Genomic DNA, 23922 nt, shown 5'->3' with positions numbered 1-23922 from the left:
GTAGGTTCTGGCTTGTTTGGAAGAAAAGGAAGTCGACTGAAAATAAAACTCATCATGCAGAATAAGTTGGGGAAATATTTCTTCTGCTTTTGTTATTGATTAATTGATTTAATGTTCTTTTTTTCCAATAGAGCAATATTAGAAAGTTTTCTACTCATTCCATGTTGACATATTTCTTGGTATGTATAAATAAACCTGTGCAGATATCTTAATAAGCAAAAGGGTGCGTTCCTGTACCTGAAAGGTAAAGAAATGCTGCAAAATATAATTTCGAGAAAAAGCTAAAAAGTCAAAGGTTGATTCTTCATGAGCTAAACTTTGTATTCTCTTCGCTGGCATTTCTTGTTGTATTTCTAAAACCTGAAGAAACTGGAGGCATATGTTAAAGGCTCCTGCCACCTTTAAGTAATTGCCTTAGCAATTACTGTAATGGGTTATTCAACTGTTCAACAGCTACACAGAGAAAAATGCTCTTATCTCTGAAGGGTACTTTGCTTCTTTGAATAATTGGTCAGCAACTAACACTATGAATAGATTACAGAGATATACCAAGCTGAGGACTGAAAAGAATCATCCTCCTCTCTCATGGGTCACAGAGTCTTTCGCAGATGGTGACTTCAGAGAAAAATCCTAGTCTTCAATTACACTGATATGCTCAGATTAGTATTGTTTTTGCTAGAGTGTACTTTTGCCCCATTTTAACATTCACCAGATGATTAAATTTAGGATTATGATTTTTTCTAAAGAGTGAAATTGATATCCCCCAAGGCACACACAGTTTACTAGGGCTGGGGCTCAAGCGGGACAACAGACCTTATTTAAATATAGTTATCTCATTTGCCTTTATCCACAAAATGACAATTGTATGCAGACAAACTACCAGAGAGGAAGGTGATAGGGTCAAGCAATCTGGGATAACAAAGCAGCCTGACCAAAACCATGAAATCCATCACAGGCTTCAGGAAAGGAAGTAAAGCCACAGAAGAGAGAAAATGTGGCTTTTTATGTTTTATAAATTTTGTTCATAGGCATTGGAATAAAACCAAAGAAGAAAAGACATAAACAAAAGGAGGGGGTGAGAGAAAAGAAGCAGAAAGGAATACTGGTAAAGGTAGGGAGGCAAAACTGCCTAAGAGATGAGAAATTTGTCTGAGGTCCAGCTCCACTCTATTAACCAGCAAAGGGGGAACCAGGAACCTGAGCTGACACTGAAAGCAGTAACAGAGATATTAATGAAGCCAGCAACTCATTTCTAAGAAAAACTGAGAGATTTAAGAGAGAACATACCTATGTCTAACACAATGTTAAAGAGGTTGCTGTTTAGTAAAGCTAAAGAAATCAAGAGTTTCAAGAGAGTGGACATTTGAAAGAAAGAGCTCCATGTTCATTAAAACCAATGACCCATCAGTATAATCAGAGAACAATACTATTTATGAAATACTGTTCATTTTGTTTAGCAAAGGCTGAGTCTGAGAGAGATGGCAGGGGTTTTCCTACTAACAGAGTTGCAGCAAAGTGGGGTAACTAGATCTTCTGTTCCAGAGTTGTTAAGGGAGTCAGAAACACGCTGAAAAAGCCGTCAGACCATAATATGGTATTAATAGCTGGTTGCTCTTTAGGAAGGCCAAATGAAAGATGAAGGTGATGAGGTGGCACTGCACTGATGTGTTTTAGTTGGTTGTGAAGAAATAAGAAATGATGGTGAGGACAAAACAGAGCATGGATCAAAAGCAAGTCAGGAAGGACTGTAAAAGATCTTGCTGTAGCATTGAAAAAATGTTTTAAACAGGCACAGGTTCATTTTGTAGTATGGAGTCACTACACAGATAAAGGTGGAAAACAAGAGAGAAATGACCCAAGTGCCATATTAACAAATAATCTCTTTTTAATAAGGTTGGTTTTGATGCTTTGAAAGTATGACGTTGTTTAAAGTACATGAGTGTATTGATGTGAAATGAAACATAAAGACGACAGCTGAACTCAGAAAATACAGCCTGTTCAAAGGAAACTGTAGAAAACTTCACAGCCTCAAGTACTGATGTTACCACTGACACTTTGTATGGCAAAGCTGACAGCAGAGATTTTAGCTCACCTGTCATTTTATGAATGGTACCACATGTTTCTGGACAACAGAAAAATAACAAATATATGTAAGGAAAGGAATTTAACCATTAACAGGCTGATCAGTTCAACCTCAAGAGCAAACAGAACCTCAGAACAATTTTTTGAAGAACAGAAACAGAGTCATTAGAAAGAAGGATAAAATGCAGTAGCTACTTGCCACAGGGTGTCAGACTAATTTGATATCAACTATATAATAAAAATAAATATATAAGACAAGGGAAATGTGATGCATCGATTGCTTGGAACTCAGGAAAGTGAGTCATATGGGAAATACGTGAAATTGGATGGGATGGAGAAAATAGGTGTTTTGGTAGAAATTTTGGTGTCTAAGAACTAGACACAGAGGAACTTCAACTGGCTGGGCTGAAACATAAATAATTAATATAGAATAAGGCTAGCAAACTGTCCCAAGTATAATTTCTGAGACCCTAATATTTCCACTAACTTTGTCTTTTAAAGTAAATGTGACTTTTGAATTAAAAAAATTTTCACATGGTATATTAAGCATTATTGAAAGGAAGGAGAATGGATATTTAGAATGTTAGAAAAAAGGACGGTGGGAAAAGTACGCTAACATCTAATATGGAATGCATAATCTAGATTTTTAAGGCCTAGTATGAAGAATTATTGATATAAACCTCATACTTGCTAATTGCAAGTGATAATGAGGGAGAATGACTGCTAAATATTGTCTGTCGCAATGGACTATTGATCAGCTACAGCATGGCTGGGAAGAGCACAAATTTGATCCAAGGGCTGGAAGAAAACCAGCATTGTTACCTGGAAAACAAAAGTACTAATGCTAGCCTAATATCTTATGTGGAATAAAATCCCAGCTGGGCACACTTAAGAAGTTTGAATTCAAACTACTGTACAAACAAACTACTAACATCAGCAGGTAACTGTTGGTTATACACTTAGAGAATAATTTGAAAAAGTTTATTCAAATGATAGCTGTGAGGCTATGATGTTATCTTATTAATGTTTCAAAGTGAACATCAAAGAAGAAAAAGTGTTATTTGAAGCTAAGGAAAAATGGGGGAAGCATGAGGCCATACAATGGCTGTGAATAAACATAGAGTATTAGGAGAATGGTCCAAAGCTATCTTGCAGTAAAGAGATCTGAAATTCAGCTTTTCTAAAAAACAAAACCTGCGGGAGATAATGTGGTGTAAAGAAAGGGGAATAGAAGGCGGTTTAGCTCATTGCCTCAGGAGATCCCTTTCAGGTCTTTGTACTTGACTACACAACATCTATCTGCACCTTTTGTAATTCCAAGGCATTCCAAAGGATGCAATCCAGGAGGAGTTTAGCTACACATCTCTCAGATTTCTGCTGTGGAGGGGGGTGCTACACTCCTTAATGTAACATAAAATAAACTTTGTATGAAGCTATAGCACATATGTTGCACAGACTTCCCTGATTTCCAGCTCATTTCCAGGTGTGGATGATCGTACGCATTTATGCAGCATTGAGCAGAGCGGAATCCCAGCCCTGGTGGGATTCCACAATGCAGAGAGGAAGGAAAAAAATTAACAGTAAAAATAACAAGTTCCGAGCAGTTTTATTCTCTTTGATTTGTAGTCTGTCTATTTCAGAGCCTGAATCAGCTGATGGACAAAGCTCATGGCTGAGTTAAATTTCAAGCTTTATCCAACTTTCCTTGAAAGAATAAACTCTCGAGGATCAAGTGAGTTTTCATGGGTGGGGAGAATGGTTCGTCTCAAAACTTTTACCAGCTTTGAACTATTTAGCACTTACAGACTGCACTGTACACATGCTGGGGGATTAGTAATAAGCGACGTGTATGACTTGCAAATTGCACTGAACTGCTGACTAAGCAAGTTTAATATACACAGCTTAAGGGAAAATAATTTAGATTTGGTTTAATTATTTCCACTAATTTAATCTTCCGAAAAGATAAATAAAGTTCAGAGATAAGAAACTGCATTACACAAGGAAAGGCAAACTGTGTTTATTAGACATTGGTGTCAAATTTGAAATTCACCCTGGGGAATGAATGTTCATCATCTCACAACAGTGATATATTTTCATTTTGACATAAAACGTTCATTTGACCTTCATCCTGTGAGTTTCCTTGGAGTGAAACCAGCTATCTGCTATTCCTTATTTGACCTTGACAAGTCGAGTGCCTATTTTAATAGGTGCAGGGTACCTTTAAGTTCTGTGACTTTCCTGTGAACTTCTATATATTCAGGCTTTCTTAGTAACATGCCCTAACTCAGTAATTTGTATTTACACAACCACTCAGATAACACAATTTGCCAGCTGTTGAGAGGAAGGAATAAAACTTTAAAGAGAGAGAGAGAACAATAATGCTGCTTTTATTAATTTTGCAAGATTAATTTTAGTCAGCCTCAAGAAACATAGCAGAAAAATCACTGTCACTTCTGCCTGTCCTTACTGCATAAATCCCCTGTTTTTTCTTATACAGGATGACCCTCAATGACTGAAACTAGGACTGAAAAAACAGCTGCATTGTACTGCAGGCTCAAATCCTGCTACAGCTAAAAGCTCTAGGATTCAGCCATGAACCAAACAAGATTATGCAGAAGGCCAGTATAACACTGAGAGTGAATTAAAGGTATGAAGAAGACACATTTCTTTCGGGGTAAGCTACTTTTTTTTTTTTTCTGGTTTAAATTGCCCAATTATGATCTTAGATGTGCTAAGCTTTTTAAAATAATAAACATCAATAAATTTCGGTAGTGTGAAAGACTATGCATGACAGTCTTCTTAAAATCAAATATATTCCACAATAAACTAAAGGTATTTCAAGCCATTACAGTTGCTTATTACTGCAGGACGCATGCTTTCTTCTTTATCTTAAATCATGCTGTACTTTACTCCCCAATCTTTGCCAGGTTGTGACTAAGTGCTATTAAACAGTGCAAGTTTTGGGTTTTTTTAACTTTCCTTAGGACTAATAATAACACAACAGAATGAGAAAAGGTTTGGTCACCAGCAATAATAGCATTTTTAAAACAGTGCAGCAGAATAAAAATTAAGGATCATTAAGCACACTATTCTGTTTCCCTGAGCATTCTGAATATACTGGTATTTTCTCACGTAGTTCCTTACCTTGAATGTGAATAATTCTTTCATGCTCCAGACTTGAGTTGTTAGGGTGAGGTTCAGCCCAGCAGGCAGAAATCAGCACCAGAAAAAGTAGACTCTTCATCTTTATAGTCAAAAGAATCTTCTTCACTGTAAAGGCATCACATACAAAGGCTTGTGAATATTTGGAAACCTATACAATATCGCACTGCACAACTTGTTACAGCAATGCTCTTATGAGTGATCTGTAACATATTTAACCCACTCCTAATTTTTTAGGCATGGAGACTGGATGTTTTTCTCATGGTCTTTCATTAAATGAAACTGGGAAATCCATACTTAACTCTGCCCTTCCAGAAATACAGCATGAAAAAAATTACAGCACATACAAAAATATCCATAAAACAAACTCCTTGCAAGACTATAGGTAAGCAACACCTGTGTTTTAAAAAAGGTTCTGGTGTGCTTCTGTTTTTCCAGACCTACTCTAGATCTGGTCTGTAAATACAGTTAAAACAATCAAAGCTATCACTATATCTATATCCACTGCATGATGCAATCTGCTGGTGATTGATTTCCAAGAGTAAAACAACCTTCTTGTAAGTTTTTGGCATTTCAATCAAGACTGCAATTTAACTCAGCAGTCAGGGTGGTAAGTTTGCTTGAGCTAAGCAGTAAAAACAACAAAACATTTCTTAAGCTGACTAGAAAGGTCTATTAAAAGATGCCTAAATACACAATGAAATGTTCAAAACCATACACAAAGTAGCTTAGAGTTGTATATGTTACCCCTGCAGTTGCCCTGATTGATTTTTCATTCATTTCTACCTAGAATGCTGACGCACTAAGTTAGTGTGCCAGGTAGGGTCTCTGCAGTCAGCAGAGCTGAGCGCTGCAGGGAAAATCTCTGCCAGCCTCTGAGTAGTAATTAGGCAAATGAAGACCTGAAATAGAAAAGGAGGCATAAAATACAAGAGGTTTTAGGTAGGAGGTTCAGTCTGCTGTTTGTTTTATAACTATAATTTTTATGACCCTGATTTCTTGAAATAAAAGATAGCTATTTCCCAACTTTGCTTTTCAAGAGACCAGGATTTTTTTCCTAGTCATTGGACAGTGGCAGCATTATTATTATGCTTTCTCTCTAATGCAGAGAAATATTTATTTTCTTTCTTCTTAGAGCTAGAAACACATCGAAGTTGCAAGGTACTCTCAGTCAGAACCTGGGTCAAAGTCCAAGCTTTGCAAACAGCCCCTGTCCCCACACTGACTGAAACACGTGTTTCAAGTCTAGATCCAAATACTGCAGTCCGAACCAATCTCTACCACAGACTAAAACACAGAAATCCTATTACTATTTTTTTCATAACAGAACATGCATGTTACTTGCCTGCCCTTCCATTTCTTCAAAGCGAGTTTTGGGGGGGGTGGGGGGTGGATTTCAAAGCCAATTCAGCATCCCTTACTGTGGAGTATCTAGAGGTAGGACAAGCGCTGGCTGCACACTATTTTCCAGGTGGTCCACACTCAGTAACTCAAGACTCTCCGGCCACTCCTTCTTTCCTGGAAAGCTTGGCAGGCTGATGACCTCCATTCGCAGAGCAAGGACAGATGTGGCTCCGCCTCGAGCACATCAGCCCCAGCCTGGGCTGACCATGGGGGTCACACCGGTCCAGCCGGGTGCTCCTCCTGCACGATGGGACCACCGAGCAGGGCAGAGCAGGGAACGCTTGTGCAAAAACCACACTGCTCCTTCCCTCACATATCCCAGACCAAGCACCCAATATACTTCCTCTAAGAAGGAAAAATAATTCAGTTTTCCTTGTTTGTTTTGTTTGTTTGTTTCAAATCTGACAACTAATAAAGGACAATTTTTTTTTTTTTTTTAATTATTAGGGAGAGTGTTATTGATTTAGAAATAACCCGATTAATAAAGAAGCTTTGATTTTGAAGACAGTGTTCAGGGGAGTAATCCTACCTCAATATGCAGCTTGGAGCATACACTGGATGTAAGACCTTCTGGATCCAGTGAGTGAGGGTGAAGCCCAGAGGGGCTCTACAGCCCTGCTCCAGGAGCACCTCAGCTGCCCATTAACACTTTGCCTCCACCTCTTGCCCCAAACCTGCTCTTTTCTGTGGCACTAGTGAAAAGAAACAGTCATATAATCAGATTATAGGTGGGAGTACCTTTTTTTGGGGACAGCACCTTCATATCCACCAAAATCTGTGTGCAGAGGGACTGTGGGTTTTGTTGTGGAATAAGAAAGATTTACATGGATGGACAACTCCATATATGCTCCCCCTCTTTGTCAAGGTCCCCATAATATGATGGGAGAAAGTCCTCCATGCAGCATCATCAGGAGATGGCTGTCAGAACCATCAGTTTCAGGATTAACCTGGTGCACTGCGGAGGCAGGATACACCTTTTAGAAATATTTCTCTGTATCTTCAGCTAAATGTCATGTTACTCTATAGACTTTATGTGATAGCATCACACAAGCAGGATGAGAGGCAGGCAAACCATGACTTGGACATCTGCTCTCCCTTTTCCTGGATGAAGCTGAACAATTTCATACGTCACATACCACAGACATAGTACAAAATCAACCTTAGGGTTACAGATCAATGCATTTTTTGGAGGGACAAACTCAAGGTGGTGATGCTTTATCTTTGTTAATAGGAAAAGTTTACAGTGGCTGGCTTTCTGTTTTTCCCTAATTGCTACAGACAGAAAGGGCAGCCTAAGTGTTCATTGTGTGTGCAGGACCACACACACAAATAGTACGTGTGTGCATGTCTGTGCTCTCTTTGACTCTGGTAATGTTCATTTGCACTGCTAAGTTGTGTTTGTCGGACTGCATAACACTGGCAAGAACTTAAAAACTACATCCCAGGGGTAAAAGTGCCTGGTCAAAGTTTTAGAATATGCAGCCATCACATATCTTTGCTTAAGTCACCAAATGCTTCACAGTTGAAGTCAATCAACTGAGTGTAAAGTTTGAGCTGGGCAGAAGTACCACGTTGGGGGCCTTTTGAACCCCCCATTTAAGTGTGAGTGGTTTTAAGGCTGCTTCCTTTTATTGTCATGTACAGCAGCAACTGAGAAAATGTGGGTATCTAAAGACAGGAACACCCCAAACTTGTACCACTGCCCTCCAGGGATTCCCCGTGATGGGAGCTGCGGCATCGAGCCAGGGCAGCGCAAAGCAACGTCACCAGACCGAGAATCCGACCCCTGGTGTTTTGTAGGTTATCCAAAAAGCAATTAGCCAGAGGAATTCACATCCTCAACTCTAGCCAAAGCAATAGAAGTCAGACTCCATTTCTGCAGCCGGCTAGGAAGACCTCAGGGGAGAAATGATAGGTGTGGATGTTTTCGTATTAAAATTAATAAAATCTTGGCTGGGAGTAAGTGAATTTTCAGTAAGAACCGGTAATGATTAGTCATACACAAGAAATTCACACTGGTTTCAATTACTGCAGCTTATGAATCTGCTATCTCCCTGGACAGGGACACAAAGCAGCTGAAAAGTAGTTTGCAGAGGGACACCTCAAGGGTCAGGGAAGTGGCCAAAGGGACTGTACATCCAGTTCCTGAATTCTCAAGAACTGTTCCTTCTCAGATACAATTTGAAATTTTGATGTTAATCACCATTTTGTCGTACTTACTGAGCCATAATTCATATACTACTGGCAAATCTAAAAGACTATAAAAGACTGATGTTTGTATATTAATATAATGTTGAAAATTAACAGAATGCCTTCAAGTAATTCAACTGCATCAGTAACATGCATTTATCTGAAGAACCGAGTACTGAAGAATAATGTTACATACCAGTCTTACATACCAGGTTTTCATAAAATATTTTTTACTACTGCAACTACTTTCTAGCTACAGACCATTAGAGCACCCACTGTGTAGGGTCAAATGTCCACCTACCTCAGTGTTCTCTTTCTGACAGGAGTTAAAAGCCTGGGGAATGCTTTTATTCACAGGATTTAATTTTTGTCTTATATAATACTAAGATATGATGATGTTCAATATCAAATGCTTGTTTCCCTGAGAGAGACCTATGGAAGCCTGAACCCACAATGATTCAAGAACATACATTAACAAAACCACCATTTCCTATGACCCAGCTGCTGACACTGTCATTCTATAGTAGGACAGGTGCCTGAACTAGATTTTACCTGACTCACGCAAAAGTCTGGCTGCTGTTGTGGAAACTTCCCTGCTGTGATTCCCAGGTATCCACAGGACCCACTGAGAAGAGAGAGGGTATTGCAACAACATACTACGCCATCTCCTCATGTGTGTAACTTCATGGTGCAAAGAAGGTTTAGGAGGAGAGGAGGCCAAAAGCAGTTATCTGTGGAAGAAGGAGATGAGGTACTAGGGCACAGTGTGGAAACCAAACTCTTACGGCAGACCCAGGGGACTTCTTCATAAAGTGTTCTGTCTTTCCATTGAGTTTCCTATACTTAATATACCGAGACGCAGCAAGTAAAGGCAGTAATCAACAATAGCTAAAACAGGTAACAGAATCAGTAAAATCAGTCTCAACAATTTTGGGTTGAAATAGCCCAAAATCTGTGGACTAATTACATCTGTGCACAAACCTACTGTAAAAAAGTCTTTACAGGCCCTGTCTCTTTGGAGCTCTGTTTCATCTGGGAATGGGTGCTAAGCGCTATAGAAGTACCTATTAATTAAACAAAATTTACGTATTTTCTGGGAGAGAGTGTCAGCTTCAGTATCTGTGAGTCTCTTATCCCTAGATTATCCTGGCAGATAACAGAATAGGATGGAGACCAGGCTAGGAAGTCCTCACACTCTCTCTTCAATAGCCTTTGCTAAAACTAGGAAGCTGGGAGTATAATACTTGGATCTATCTGTTTAGACACATTTCTGGTATCAAATGACTGGCCCTAGTCTCCTAAAGTTCTTACCTTATATATATATGTATAGACACCTAGGTTTAAACAACTGAGTCAAGCTGCAGGCTGTGGAAACCCAGGTTCAAATGTCTGCATGTAAAATGCACACATTTCACTTAGGAGTTGAAGATACTGTTGTAGTCACTTTATAACTAACCAGTGTGGTCAGTGGAAGGCACATGGGTGTTTAGTTAACCCTTTAAGGTGCCTCCTCTATCTATGGTGTGGCCTGTCTGGAGAAGTGGGAATTGTGGTCTTGAAACCTGCATGCCAAAGTGGAGGGCACACCTTGCACAGCCTCTTGGGGTGGTCTAACAGGAGGCTGTTTTGCAAACGGATGCAAATTCATTTAGTCAAGGACTCATCACTCAGGATTTTAAAGGAGCAGCAATGGACAAAGGTGCCTGAAGAGCAGATCTGACTCAGGGGCTCCTTTCAAGCAGGGATTCGGAATCCCTCTTGTAATTAGAATTTATTTTGGCTAGCTCTAGACAGCTTCCCACTCAGCATGGCAAACAACACTTTAAGAAACAAACACTCATCTCTCTATCGACTGCAGAAGGAGGGTAAATGTTCTGACTCATCCTGGTAGCACTAACACATGTCCTGATGCCAAACATGGGCATCTAAAGTAGGCAACAGCAAAGTCAGACTTAGTCTTGAAGGGCACCTAGCTTATTATGAGTATTTACAGCCTTCTTCAAAGATCTTCTGCTCCCCAAAGGCAACAGTAAAATACCCAGTTCCAACTACAGATTTAAGACCTCAGTTAGTAAAATCAAATGAAAATCCACTTCTTGCCCTGATATGCCCTTACAGCACCTACTCTTCTACTTTTCACTTATTTTGCTAAGAAGACAGGTTGTTTCCAGTGTAAAAACCCCCAGGCTGATGGAATTAAGGCAAGACAATTTTAGCAGACCCCAAGCTAAACTCTTCGCACGAAGGAAATTTTGCCAATGCCATTGCAAAAAGAAAGAACTATTGATGGCATAAGAATGATAATGTTTACATGCTCTGTTAGAATGACTCAGAGCAAGCTTTCCAAGACCTCCTCCCACGCTACTTCATTAGTTAGGGCAATTTGGAAATTTGTGATACTGTGTGAGTCTTGGGGCCATCTAAAGTGCCAGACGGTCAATGTCTGGAGAACAGGTTGTCATAGTAGTTCCCTACCCATAGGCAGAATGGTTCAGTGGAAAAGCAGCATGACCATTCACAGACATCTGGAATCCCCCGGAGTCCATTAATTCCCTGCGAAGAATGCTGGTAAATTGCTTGCAGGGAGAAAGAAAATATCTTTATGGTCTTTGAAGCCTCGTGTTAGATATGAAATGTATTCCAGATACACTGGGTAACAATGGTAACGACATTTTTACATTATTCATAGAGTATAGCCAAGGTCACGTGGTTTGGCTATATGATTAGAAGTTAAAAAATTTGGTACTCTGGGTTTAATGTGAACATGAATAAGGCAAATGTGCTGCAGTTAAGATCTGTTGTTGATGGAATACTGGTCACTCAGTGCTTTGAGTAGTTTTCTTCTAGTTCTTTATTATGGACTGTATAAATGTGCCTTTACTTCAGGAATCTGGATTTTTTTTCTTCAAGTATGGCAATGAGATGTTCTTTGATAACACATAGCATGATGTCATAGCAAGGTAACTCTTTTTTCTTTATAAAGCAGATTCACTTGTTTGCAGTCCCTTCCTTTAGAGAAAGTACGTACTGTGATCTCCATATATCAGTGGTCTTAAAAGAATTTCTTCAGTCCAGCTCGAGAGCTGGCTCTCCAGCCAGATTGTGCTTGTATTCTGACATATTCTTCATCAAAAAGCGTTTTAGCCTTGAGCATGTAAGCCTGGAAGTCACTGGAGGTCAGGAAGAAAACTTGAACTCTTTCCCTTATTTTTCTTGCCTCTTGGTTGTATTTACAAAGCTAGTTTTTCATCAGGCCCTCACTGCTTCCCAGGTCCCCTCCTATTACCCACATCTCTTCTTCAAGGTGCTTTCTTGCTTGTAGCTTTTCTCCCCAGTTGCCTGCATAGCTTCTGCAAGGCCATTTACTTTGTGAAGTTCTGCCAGGGCTTTTTCAGCTTCTTTAATCATATAGGATATATCATCACACAGGTTCCTACAAACCATTCTTTTCACTGGTTTATAATACTAAATAATAATGCCATTATAGTATTAATTATTATTACAATTGCTATCTTTGGGAATTTGAACAGTCTTTCTGTATCTAAACTCGTAGCGCTTGATCTCGTGCTTTAAAGTTAATGTTTAGTCCAATTCACGGACCATTTCTAAGCAGTCGTACAGTATTTTGGAGGTTTTTGTGTAAGTGAAAAGGCAAAGCATTTTACTCAGAGCCCATTCAAATGAGTGGACATTCTGACATTCAATTAATTAGCATTAGATTGGGACATTTGACTAGGGAGACTATAGGACAGTTAGTTCCCATTGGTAATGTTCAGGTTACTGAGCATCAAAACAGCACTAATAACTTGCCTGGCCACTAATCTCTGTAAGGCGCAGGACCCAGGATGATAAGAAATTTCCTTAATACTGGTCTCATTTCAATGTTTTCTGTGGTGAATTGTTGCTCATCGATCTTACAACCCACACTAAGTCTCCCCAGGAGCTTTCCTGTGCTCTCAGCCACCTCAAAACTGCTCAGGTTTTGAAGCAGACATAGAAGATATTTACATGACCTAAGTCTTCTCCAGTTTCCACCAAGTACAAGTGAAAACTTGGTGGAAAAATTATTATTACACGTAAAAACCAAAAATCGACAATCAAAGCAAACAGAGCAAAACAACCCCTTCCCCGAAATAAAATAAACTTTTTAAAAAATAAAAATAAATTTAAAAAGACCCAAACACATCCACCTATAAGGACAAAGAAACCAAGGAAGTTTCCCTTCTGGAAATAAGGCAAAAAGGAATGAATTCAAGAGATGCCCCAAAAAATCACATGCTGACACTGTATCTAGAAATTCTGTGCCACTGTGGACAGCAACTTTCTAAACTCATTCAAACTCCTTCATTAGTCACTCAAACCAAATTATCTAATCACAACCTGAAATTTAGTCTTATACTTTTCACTTAGGAAATATGATGGAAGTTATTGAAATGGTAAAGTTAGGAAACAGTCTATATAACGATAAGACCTTGACATACGCAAATAGACCAGATCCTATGTGTTTCACCTAAGGGAGGTGCACTATCTCTATTCTGACTGTCCCACATTTAATTCAGTGGAGTTCTCCTCCATTTTCCCCAGCTAAGCTAACTGTACCAGCAACATAAAAATAAAAATTAAAAACATTAACAGTGCTTTCACAGCCTTGAAGGATCACACTATGTGAGAGAACAGATGCACTGACAGACTTACTGATTAGGAGGCTGATGCCAGCTTGCTGTAAGGAATTAACTAGCAATATACCATTTTTGGCATGGATCTTGGTGCAAAGCATAAAATGTGACTCCTTGTCCAGCCAACCATGAGTGCTTAGTCCTGTCCTGCCTCTTTTTTGTGGTCTGAGAATTGCACCGTCTGCACTCTCAGTGTCATTGAGAACGACTTTAACAAGCTACTCAGTTTCCTAAAGAAATAATAACAGTGAAATAATGCCCTGCATATTTTTCAAAGTGCTGTTACATATTGCCAGTGCAAGTCCCCACTGAATCATTGCTTCTAAGAAGGTAAACACTTTAATTTTACAACAGCATTGTTTTCATCAAACATCTGCTTCTTACTGCAATGATATATAAGGTTTGTTTGGATATTCGGTCACAAAGAACTAGCTGTGGGTGCAGCCAGACCAAAGCCATATGTGGATCACTTGTAAAAGCACATTTCTTTCAACATTTTTTTAAATTGAATTAATCAGCAATCAATGGCAAAACATACTTTCTATTGAGATCAGTGATTCTAAACAGGAGGAGGGTCTAGAGGTCAGGGCATGAGTTCAGACTTCGGGGGACATGAGTTCAGCTTTGCCCTCTCTACCCTTCACGTGGGACCTTGGGGAGTGTGGAAGTGCTGGGGAGGATTAGCTTTCGTTATCTTAGCTCACCATCGGTAACACAGCATAACAGTATTTTCTGTTGCTCACAGGGTATTGTGGAAGTGAATGTATTTACAGTTAGATGGAGCTCTCACATTGCTGCAATGAGACATATCCGTTCCTAAAACAGAAGGAGACTTCTTCATAGGGGGTGCTTACAAGCAGTACACAGGGTGTAGCACCATGTGATAGCTGACCATATGTGTGCATGCAGACAAACATGTAGGTGTCTACTCGTACCACGTTTCCTCCTGCTTTTGTTAAATCTCTTGTCATTGCAATATCTTAAGACTGAGAGCACAAGAAAAACATGAGTCATATGATTGTTTAGTTAACTTCTTGTTAGGTAAATTCTATTGAAAACAAATAATAAACCTTTTTAAGATGGTTGACATTTGTAAGAAAAATTACCTCAATAAAGGCAACACTTTCAAGTTTTATTGCTAAACGGTGTCAGATCAGTAAAATGCATACACTTTTCACTTTTTTTGGTTGTTGTTGTTTTGGTTTACAAAACAATCAACAATAACAAGAATACCCCAAGTTCAAACAATGGCCTGAAAGCTACTGAGTCCCAAAAATGTATGACTCAATTATTTCTAAAAAAACCCCTATATATATATATTTATATTCTTTGCTCATTTACACCAATGATTACAGAGACTTGCACAGACATCCTTGGTCAGTCAGATGTGAGAAGGATGCAAAAAATCAATCTTTATTAAAAGGTCCAGACTCAGCATATCTAATAGTTCCAGATATTGGCAAATACTGATTGCAGCTTTGCACTTTGAACTAAGCAAGTTAAGAGCAACATTAGAAAGAAATAGGAAAATAACTTATTGTATTCAAGAGGAAAAGATAATAATTTGAAAACTGAAGTTGTAGACTGACAGTCCTGAAGAAACACATCTGGCAAGCCCGAATGGTTCTTTGTGACAAGTGAACAGTAAAGGTTGTGCCAGTGAAGGAGAAAGGAGAAAGGCTTTGCTACAGGTAGATCACACCAGACTAGTTCTGTGTCTAGGTAAAAACTTGATCCCATTATGCTACTTGGTTTCCAGGAAAGCATCAAAACAGCTTGTGACTCAACATGAGAAATTGTTATTTAGGATAGAGAAAGAAGAGAATAGGACAAGGAGGCAAAGAATTTGAAGAAAAGTAGATGGAATTGTAGTTGTGCTAAACCCCAAAATTTTGGTACAGGGCATCATCAGATGAGTTCGAGGAGCAATCTCAGGACCAGATTTATTACACGGAGTATTTTAATTAATGAGCTGGCACAGAAAGTAAATACATACCAGTTTAAGCCGTGGATGAAAAAATGTCGAAGGCATTGCCTATATGGTGCAGAATCAGCACATGGTGCTGGATTAAGTGGATAGTTGGCTAGATGGACTCCAGGAGTGCTGCAACAGAAACTGGAGGTTTTGGCAACAGAGCAGCCAGGGAGCATCGGAGAGCTCTTTGTATCACCATCACCTTGGCAATCTCTTTCCAAGCCAACACCACTGGCAACACCTTCAGAAATCCTGCCTGCATCCCCAGGCCCATGGAATTAGGGGGTGGTAATTGAAAATCAGACCCATGCAGGCAAGGGTTTATTGGGGCGCCCAGAGGAAAGGAAAACCTGTTTTAAAAAGGGAGACCAAAAGAACTTGTGGTTGGTCTGACAAAACACAGCTGAGCAAAGGTATAACTGCTCCGTATAAATATATCACAGAGTAAATGCCAGAGAAGGAAAATAACATTCCGGCTAAAATTTAGGAACAGAACAATCAGGGCCATAAAGGAGTTAAACTGGAAACTAAATGATTTTTAAAAAATCATGGTCTTCCTAAAGACATTTCAGCATGGAAGAAAGAAACACTACTAGTTTTAAATGAGAACTTGCTTATTCTATGTAAAACTGCCTGGGATGAATGGGGAAGTGGATAGAAAAGGACTAGGTTATGACACAGGAGTCCCTTCTATTTGTTTTTGTACACCTAACTTTTACAAAGGCCTCAGCTTGAGTAGGTTAATAAACTCCTATACCAAGCAGATTTTTTTGTCTTTCCTTTTATGACACGTCCAAGCTCTCCTGGCTACTGCTATTAATGATATTCAGTATACTCAGACGGGGCTTCCTATTGCTCCACATGCAGCTACAAACTTGCTCTCAGTAGTACTCAGCTCTGGCAGCAAAACGCCCTTATCATCATTGGGACTTCTTATGAGAGATATCTCTCAGAAGCGTTTAATATTCTGACTTGGTATCTGAATCCTGTAATTTCTAAGTAGATTCTGTGCTTTACATAACAACATTGGTCTCCCTGATACAGATCATTAAGTATCTGCAAATGAAATGGAGACACATGTGGCTGGCTTAATGGTCTGACTATTGCAATGCTCAGTCATATGGAAGGTTTGGCTCTGTTTGCTGCAGTGGTTATGTGCCAAATGCGAAGAAGAAACCTCTTATGCTCCAGATGTGTCATAGGGCAATGCAACCTTTCCACCATGCATTTTAGTTGTGATGCTTTTGAGGTTTAGGATCATGTAAAAATAGAGGAAAATGGCAGTTCCATATCCACCCTGGACGACTAAGAAGAATGACGAGAAAGAATACAGGAGCTTCTCCAAACACAGTGTCCTGGTTTAACATCCTCATAATGAAATACTATGATAGTTTGTTTAAATTTCAGAAAATGTAAAATACAGATTAACTGATTAATTTGCAACTGTTTGATAAAATCATAATGTAGAGCATATGGTAAATAAAACTCTCTTAAGCTGCATAAGTAAAACAACTTGCAGAGTACGTGGTTTAGTGCACCTAGTACAAGAACAAGAGTACATCATATTTTAGATTCAGATATATTCAGATGTAGGAATATGTTAGTAAAGAATCTATATCTAGGAAACACCTATTTTTGCAGTGCAAAATTAAGTAGCATATAAGCATGTAGTAAGAAAAAGAATGTGTGGAAAGCCACAGACATCACAGAGTTGAGCTTAGCATACACAAAGACGGAGATTGTAAGAACAAAAGCCTAAGGGTTTTAATTTGTTGAGATATCACACGAAACAGAAGACATTTTAAAAAAATCAATGTCACTGTTAATTGAACTATTCTGACATTTGGGCTGCCAGCAACATCTGCTGACTTTTGGTCAGTCCTTCAGGTAAAGTAAACCTGTGCAGATTTCTGAAATAAAACCATAGACAAAATAACAGGTTTTCTTGAAAACCTGCGAATTAGAAAACTCAGTTAACAATGAAACCGTTTTGATTTGGATCATGCCCCATACCCTTGCTTTGTCAATAATAACTAAAACACTGGTAGGCTGATAATGAATGTGTTTTCAAAAATACATAAGTAGGATATCCAGTTTAAATAAATGGCAAACTGATAGGATTCACATACTTTTTGCGAGTGCCACTTACCCAAGCTAATTACAGGGATCAGCTTTTCTACAGTCACCCAGAATAAATGCAAGACTTTTGTTTGTGCTTTAACACAATTATGCAGGCTGTTTCAGCTTCACAGACACAATTCCCAGTTCTCGAATAGCACTTGTTGAGGCTTTGAACACCCTCCAAACAGTGTTACCCAACTCACATCCTCGCATCTGAAGTGAAGCTGTGCTTACGGGGCGGGGTTTGTCACACTGCGGAGGGTGGTGGGAATCCTGGGAACAGTCGAATTCTACAGACAGGGATCTCTTATGAAGATATTGGAAGATATATATATATTTTTTAATATATAGTCTTTCCTTAAGCAACTACGGCAGATGATCATTGGACACTGGGCAAGGCTGCCTTTTGCCTTGACATAGTCTACCCCTTCTCATGCCCCTTTTTTCAGCTACCAAAGCTTTGCTGGGACTTTCACACCAAGTACCTGTCCAGCAACAAACTGCTTGTGAGGACAAGAGGAAAATTTCCATAGTAAGATCCACTCACTGTGAACAGGGGTGTTAAAACCATGGCCTGGGGTGAAGAACTGAAAAACAATGGAAACAATGTTTACTCCTCTCTAAAACTGACTCCCTGCCCCAAAGTGCTGCTCGTGGGAAAAGGATTGGTTTTCTCTTTGGTGTGCTAATGGCAGGGGTTGTTGCCAAAGCCTCCATTGCCCCACAGGGAAGAGGATGAAACAGTAGGATCTACTAAGGATCGCTCTGGAAAAGCAGTATTTCTACTATTTTCTTCTCACATGCTCCACAGTCTGTACTATGGAATAACTGTAATTTTCCTCCACAGCACATGTAGCATCATCTACCTTAAGTATTTTTCAAAGCATGAGATATTTGTGCCAAGCGTCAACAAGGATTACGTATTACTTTTGAAAATTAAGGTTGTGATTTTCTGCTAGGGCCATAAATTATCAAATAAACTAACTCAGATACTGCCTTCTACTTGAGCCAACTTTCATCTCAGTGACCTGTAGAAATTTCCCAAGCCACAGAAACTGCAGAGCACAGAGGGCATGGGAACACTGTTCTAGGATCTCTCACTTACCAGTAGTTTCAACCTTGTTGGGTCAGCTCAGTTTCAGGTCTTTCTCAGAGGCCAAATGCACAGATTCACTTACATCCAAGTGTCCAGGTTCGCAGTCTAAAAGCCGGGTAGTTTTGCCAAGACACGGCTTTTAAAGAGTGAAATAGCAAGGGTTAAAAAAAAAAATGCCCAAATCATGCAAACCTATCCCTGTGAAGGCCTCCATAAAGTAACCCTAGCAGAGCTCCACCTCCCAGCCTGAGGGCTGCTGAACAAGACACTGGGAGCTGTGCTAATCCCTAATTAAGTTTAATCTACACTAGAGAAGGCTTGTTGATTTAGCTAGGTAGGTTTGGCAATGCTGACAGGTCAGTCCTCATGTAGGCATAGCTGTAAGAGGAAAAAAAGCCTCCAAGAATATAACTGATATCAGCTGGTGAGCAAAACTGAACTCTTATAGAACACACGGTTTTCTTACATGTGTACAACTGTACCAATGGTACATGACACAGCGGACAAGTGACCTGTGGAGCAACTACAGACCCCAATTCCTGCTCTCCTGTGCCATAGCTACATTGGAGAAAGCCTCCAGTTTGTGTGCTTGAACACCCCAGAAACATGTCCCTATTTTGGCCATGATGGGGCTGCAGTAGCTGTCACTACTGTGAACTAGAGGGCAAATGCTCTGCCTGAGCCACAACAGGAATAAAGGTGAAACCCATCTTAATTCCCCCCCCTTCTACATATACAATGCTACACAGATAAATACAAATCTTTATATATGTGTATATATGTATGGGTACATGAACCAGTATATGTACATATGTATGGATGACCATTCAAACTTTTGCTGTTGAACATACTCTGATAAAGCAAGACATTTGGCTGACATGATTGCACCACTAGAATCTGGTAAGATAAACCAGCAAGCAGGAATTTTGCCATCCTCTTTCTAAAGATGTCTACTTGAGACAAGGAGAGAAATTACCAAACACAAAGCCTGCAACGAAGTAATTTGTCTCTCTCTTTTGCTCTTGAAGTTATCAAGGCACATTATTATCTACTCTAGGAAAAAAAAAAAAAAGACTACTTAGGTAGTTATTACAGATCCCAGGCAGAAAGTGAATACTTATTCAGAAATTATTAACTTGCTGTTCCCTGGGACTGGAAACTCGCAGGATGGATCTGAGCAGGTCCCAGATGCAATCTCCACACCCACCCCTCCTTCATACTTGTGTAATGGTTAATCTGTTTCAAAATGGGGTTATTCATGTACAACAGCTAATTTAACATTCTCACAAGGACTGCTCACCCAAGGGGAGACCAGTCTATCGTTTCAGTGGCCCTAGCTAATACTGTAGCAAAAAATAGTAAAGAAAATGCCACTGGCATTAGTAGAAGATTAAAAAACACGCTTTAATCGGCTGGCACATAATAATCTTATAAAATACCCTTGTCTTTTGGTCAATTTGAGGAATGGATACTATCTAAAAAGCACTTTTATGAGCCTCGAAGTGAAATAATCTGAAAAGCATAAATATAATAAATGAACTTTTTAATAATCTAGTCTCACTGGAAATGCTGTAGACAGTAGAAATCTATTCCTAAAAAATCAGGTCATTGCTGTAATTAAATCTGACATAGACATAAAAGCCTGCATATGAAGCCTGCATTTAATGAAGAACAATTTCACACCTCCAACATGACACTAAAAGATTACTCTATACAGAATTAATGCATTTGAACTCTGCTATTTTCATCTGAAATTTACGTGACACATCTTTTGAGGTATAGTCATGGATCTGTTTTATATAAATACAGAATAAGAACCATTTTCCTTGCACTTCTAGACTAACTTGCGGCATTTAGCTTTGATCTTAGTTGATGTCAAGATGGAACAATTCCTGCCGTTAGATACCAGAGGCATTTTAGTCTCAGGGAGTCACAGTGTCTCAGATGTGCTGCATGGAAAAGCAATTAAAGAAACGTGATACTTTCTCTTCTATGCGAAGGCAAGAGCAATTGCAGCAATGAAACAAGTGTGGTTTTTTTTTTTTTTTTTTAATTTTCTCCAAGAATATGGGTGAGGAGCTGGGGGAGGGGAACTCTTTTTGTCTGAGCATCTGATTAGAACTTCAGTTCTAGGTGTGCTTTACATGGGCCACCGAAGGGAAGACAGCTCTTGGTCAGCTGTAATGCAGCTGTAAGTGCATAAATGCTATACTAAGCAAAGCAGATTGTAGTCTAGCCTTCGGCAGTACGGGCAAAAGTATGACTGCAGGAAGGTTTGCAGGTTGTCTGGTGGAACAACCTGGAGAATGAATCACAGAATCACAGAATCGTTTCATTTGGAAGAGACCCTCAGGGTCATCAAGTCCAACCATAACCTAACTCTAGCACTAAACCATGTCCCTAAGAACCTCATCTACACATCTTTTAAACACCTCCAGGGATGGTGACTCCACCACTGCCCTGGGCAGCCTGTTCCAATGCCTGACAACCCTTTCCAGGAAGAATTTTTTTCCTATTATCCAATCTAAACCTGGTGCAACTTGAGGGAATTTCCTCTTGTCCTATCACTTGCTACTTGGGAGAAGAGACCACCCCGGTCCATGCTACAACCTCCTTTCAGGCAGTTATAGACAGTGGTAAGGTCTCCTCTCAGCTCCTGTTCTCCAGGCTGAACAGCCCCAGTTCCCTCAGCTGCTCCTCATCACACTTGTGCTCCAGACCCCTCACCAGCCCCACTGAGTCAAGTCTGACATTCGTACTCACAAACTGCCAGTCGATAGACCATTCTGCACAAGCACAGGGTGGTTGTAACAGATCGCACCCCTTGGGAGCAGAGCGAGAGCAAAAGAAGAAAACCAAAACTACAGAAAGAACTAAGAATGTGCTGTGGCTGTGCACCGTTCCCTGCAGTTACTGTGTGAGTTAGTGGGTGACCTCTATTTTAAAACTGGGACATCAAAGGCTGTAAAGCCAGATGCTATTTAAGAGCTGAGAAATTCCCTTCGTTTTTACTATAAAAGGACTGGCACACATATTTTATGAAGGATTTCAAATTGGTCTTAAGAACAGGAAAAAAAAGCTTTAACACAAGTCCTCTACTGCAGACACCTCTGTTTAAATGTCTCAAATTAGATTTTGTTGGAATAAAGATACTGGTACACTTGTAACCCAACATACTTTCCATTATAAACTCATTTCTAGCGTAAATTCCGAATGTACAAGCTATAAATAGCACCTTGACTACAACATAGACTTTCATAGTGTGCCCTGAATTCAGAAACAATATTTGGACTTTAGCTGATTTCTGTCTATAATTCTTCGACACTTCTACCATTTATTTACTATTTATTTACCTTTTCATAAAATTTTGTGAGAAACTTTTTCCGTAATATTATTCAGACAGGAAATAAAAATGTGTTTGCGGTGAAACACCTCACACTTGCTCAGTGAGCAACAGAGTGCAGCTCTTTGCTGTGCCATGGCATAACAAGCAGTAAATCCCAGGAAGAAAGAACATGCAGGACTACAGTTCAGTATCCTTTGATTTAATACCCAGCCACTCTGTGCTCACTGCAAACTTTTGTGGCTGTAAAGCACCTCCACTTTGTCAGTCAATTCTGATTGTATCCAAAACATATTTTTTACCTCTCTTCAGAAGCTTTCCTTCCCTTCATGCAAAGCTGTAACCATTTTCTAACATGCTTCCACTGGAATGTTCACCTTCAGTTTAAAAACTCTCCTTTCTTGTGTTTACATGGTAAGAAAGTAAGAGAAGAAAATCTAACTATGTAAGGCATCTAGAAATAGATTGTCTAGACGTCCTAAAACACCTAGAACAATGTTACAATGTGGAGAGAAAAAAAAAGAAAACATGAAAAAAAATCCCTATGAAAAATTAACGAACCAACAAAAAAAAAATCTAAGCTAAACCTTTCAAAACCGTATGAAGATATTTGAGACTGCTGTGTTCTTAATGTTTTACAAGGATAAAGAAAAAGACAATAATATCTGTGTAGGCACAGCTTCAATTTCATTTGCCATCAGAAAAAAAAGGAAAAGTGATCTAAGATTTTGGAGTTGGCAAAACCGAGTAGTAGGTACTGTCAAAGACAAATATTGTGTGGTTTTTAGCATGCCAGATGAGTGGTTAAACAACACTGTCTATACTTCTTGGTCACTGAAGCAAAGTTAATTAATTTCACAAGAGACATCCACAGCTTGCTGCTATAAATTCAGTAAACATTTTCAGCAGTGCAGGCTAACCAAGGCAATATCCTGACCTGAAAATCTTTCCTGGCAAAATGCTCCTTGCTGCTCTGTTACTTGCATCTCATGATGACTTTGTAGAACATCTCAGAGCACTGCACAGGATGCTGCCATTGCATAGATATAGTAAATGGAGTTTGTCACCATCCGTATGTATCGGCATATTTAGGATTCTCTGCATAATGAATGTCTATAAGCATGCAAAATCATAAGACTTCTCCTTGCTTTGAAACAGCTAAATGTGTTCCAGAACATAAGCTGTTATTAAAAAAATGAAAAAAATATTAATTTCACCTCCACTTTTACCCAATGACTTGATGGTAGTTGCCATCTTTGTAATGCAATTTAAGATGAGAGGATGAAATGGGATTTGTAAGGTTGAAGTATTATTTTCATGGTTCTAAAGAAAACCTGAAAATGAGCTTGTGGCAAGCAGTTCCGTTGCTCCTAGCTGAACCTGCAGTATTCTGCCTAGGACAATATCTCCCAGAGGGACCCACAGCTCCTATTTGTTTCAAAGAATTAAAAATATAATGTCAGAAGTGTAGCAATTACTATTTAAACACAACACAGTTAATGCTTTAATGGGTAATAGTTTCAGGAGAAGTACTCTACTATTTCACTGAAGTCAACTACTGCAAACAGGCGGATGGGAACATACAAACCGCTGAGAGATTTGGATTAAACGTTCCACGTGCCACTCCTGCCACATCGCTGTGGCATGTATCATATCTACCCACAACAAGGACAGGACTAGGCATCACACTTCTTAAACCATCACTTACTACTGTTTGCTCAACTTCATGTTGTCTTTCCTGGAAATCTAAAGTCATAAATATCCTCTCCCACACACTAAAATCTTGAAGATCCTAAATTCTCTAAAATCCCTGAAATCTCCTTATGCAATCTGTACTCAGCTTAAAATGTGTGGTGTATAGGAACTGGTTTTA

At 39.3% G+C, this 23922-nt stretch overlaps 1 protein-coding gene and 1 long non-coding RNA gene across 8 annotated transcripts in view; one reads left to right on the top strand and one right to left on the bottom strand.

Annotated features, from left to right (window-relative positions):
• The window catches only part of HAPLN1 (hyaluronan and proteoglycan link protein 1), a 66284-nt gene that overhangs the window by 27861 nt on the left and 14501 nt on the right, over positions 1 to 23922 (bottom strand). For 5 of the 7 annotated variants that reach the window (XM_071802096.1, XM_071802097.1, XM_065860685.2 and 2 more), the window contains one exon: positions 5227 to 5352. In XM_071802096.1, the coding sequence (XP_071658197.1) occupies positions 5227 to 5326 (100 nt within the window). In that variant the 5' untranslated portion in view covers positions 5327 to 5352. Of the gene's footprint in view, positions 1 to 5226; positions 5353 to 6589; positions 6735 to 18715; positions 18737 to 23922 lie in introns of those variants that run through there. The other 2 variants (XM_071802099.1, XM_071802098.1) reach the window with 2 other exon arrangements.
• LOC139826402 (uncharacterized) overlaps positions 1 to 23922 on the top strand; it is a 48114-nt gene that overhangs the window by 10021 nt on the left and 14171 nt on the right. Inside the window, exon 2 of the long non-coding RNA XR_011736436.1 lies at positions 4580 to 4756. This is a non-coding gene — a long non-coding RNA (uncharacterized lncRNA). The remainder of the gene's footprint in view (positions 1 to 4579; positions 4757 to 23922) is intronic.

The sequence above is a fragment of the Patagioenas fasciata genome, chromosome Z, assembly GCF_037038585.1.
Source record: "Patagioenas fasciata isolate bPatFas1 chromosome Z, bPatFas1.hap1, whole genome shotgun sequence".
NCBI lineage: Eukaryota > Metazoa > Chordata > Aves > Columbiformes > Columbidae > Patagioenas > Patagioenas fasciata.
The sequence above is the reverse complement of the archived record's forward strand: the minus strand, read 5'-3'. Positions and strand labels throughout refer to the sequence as shown.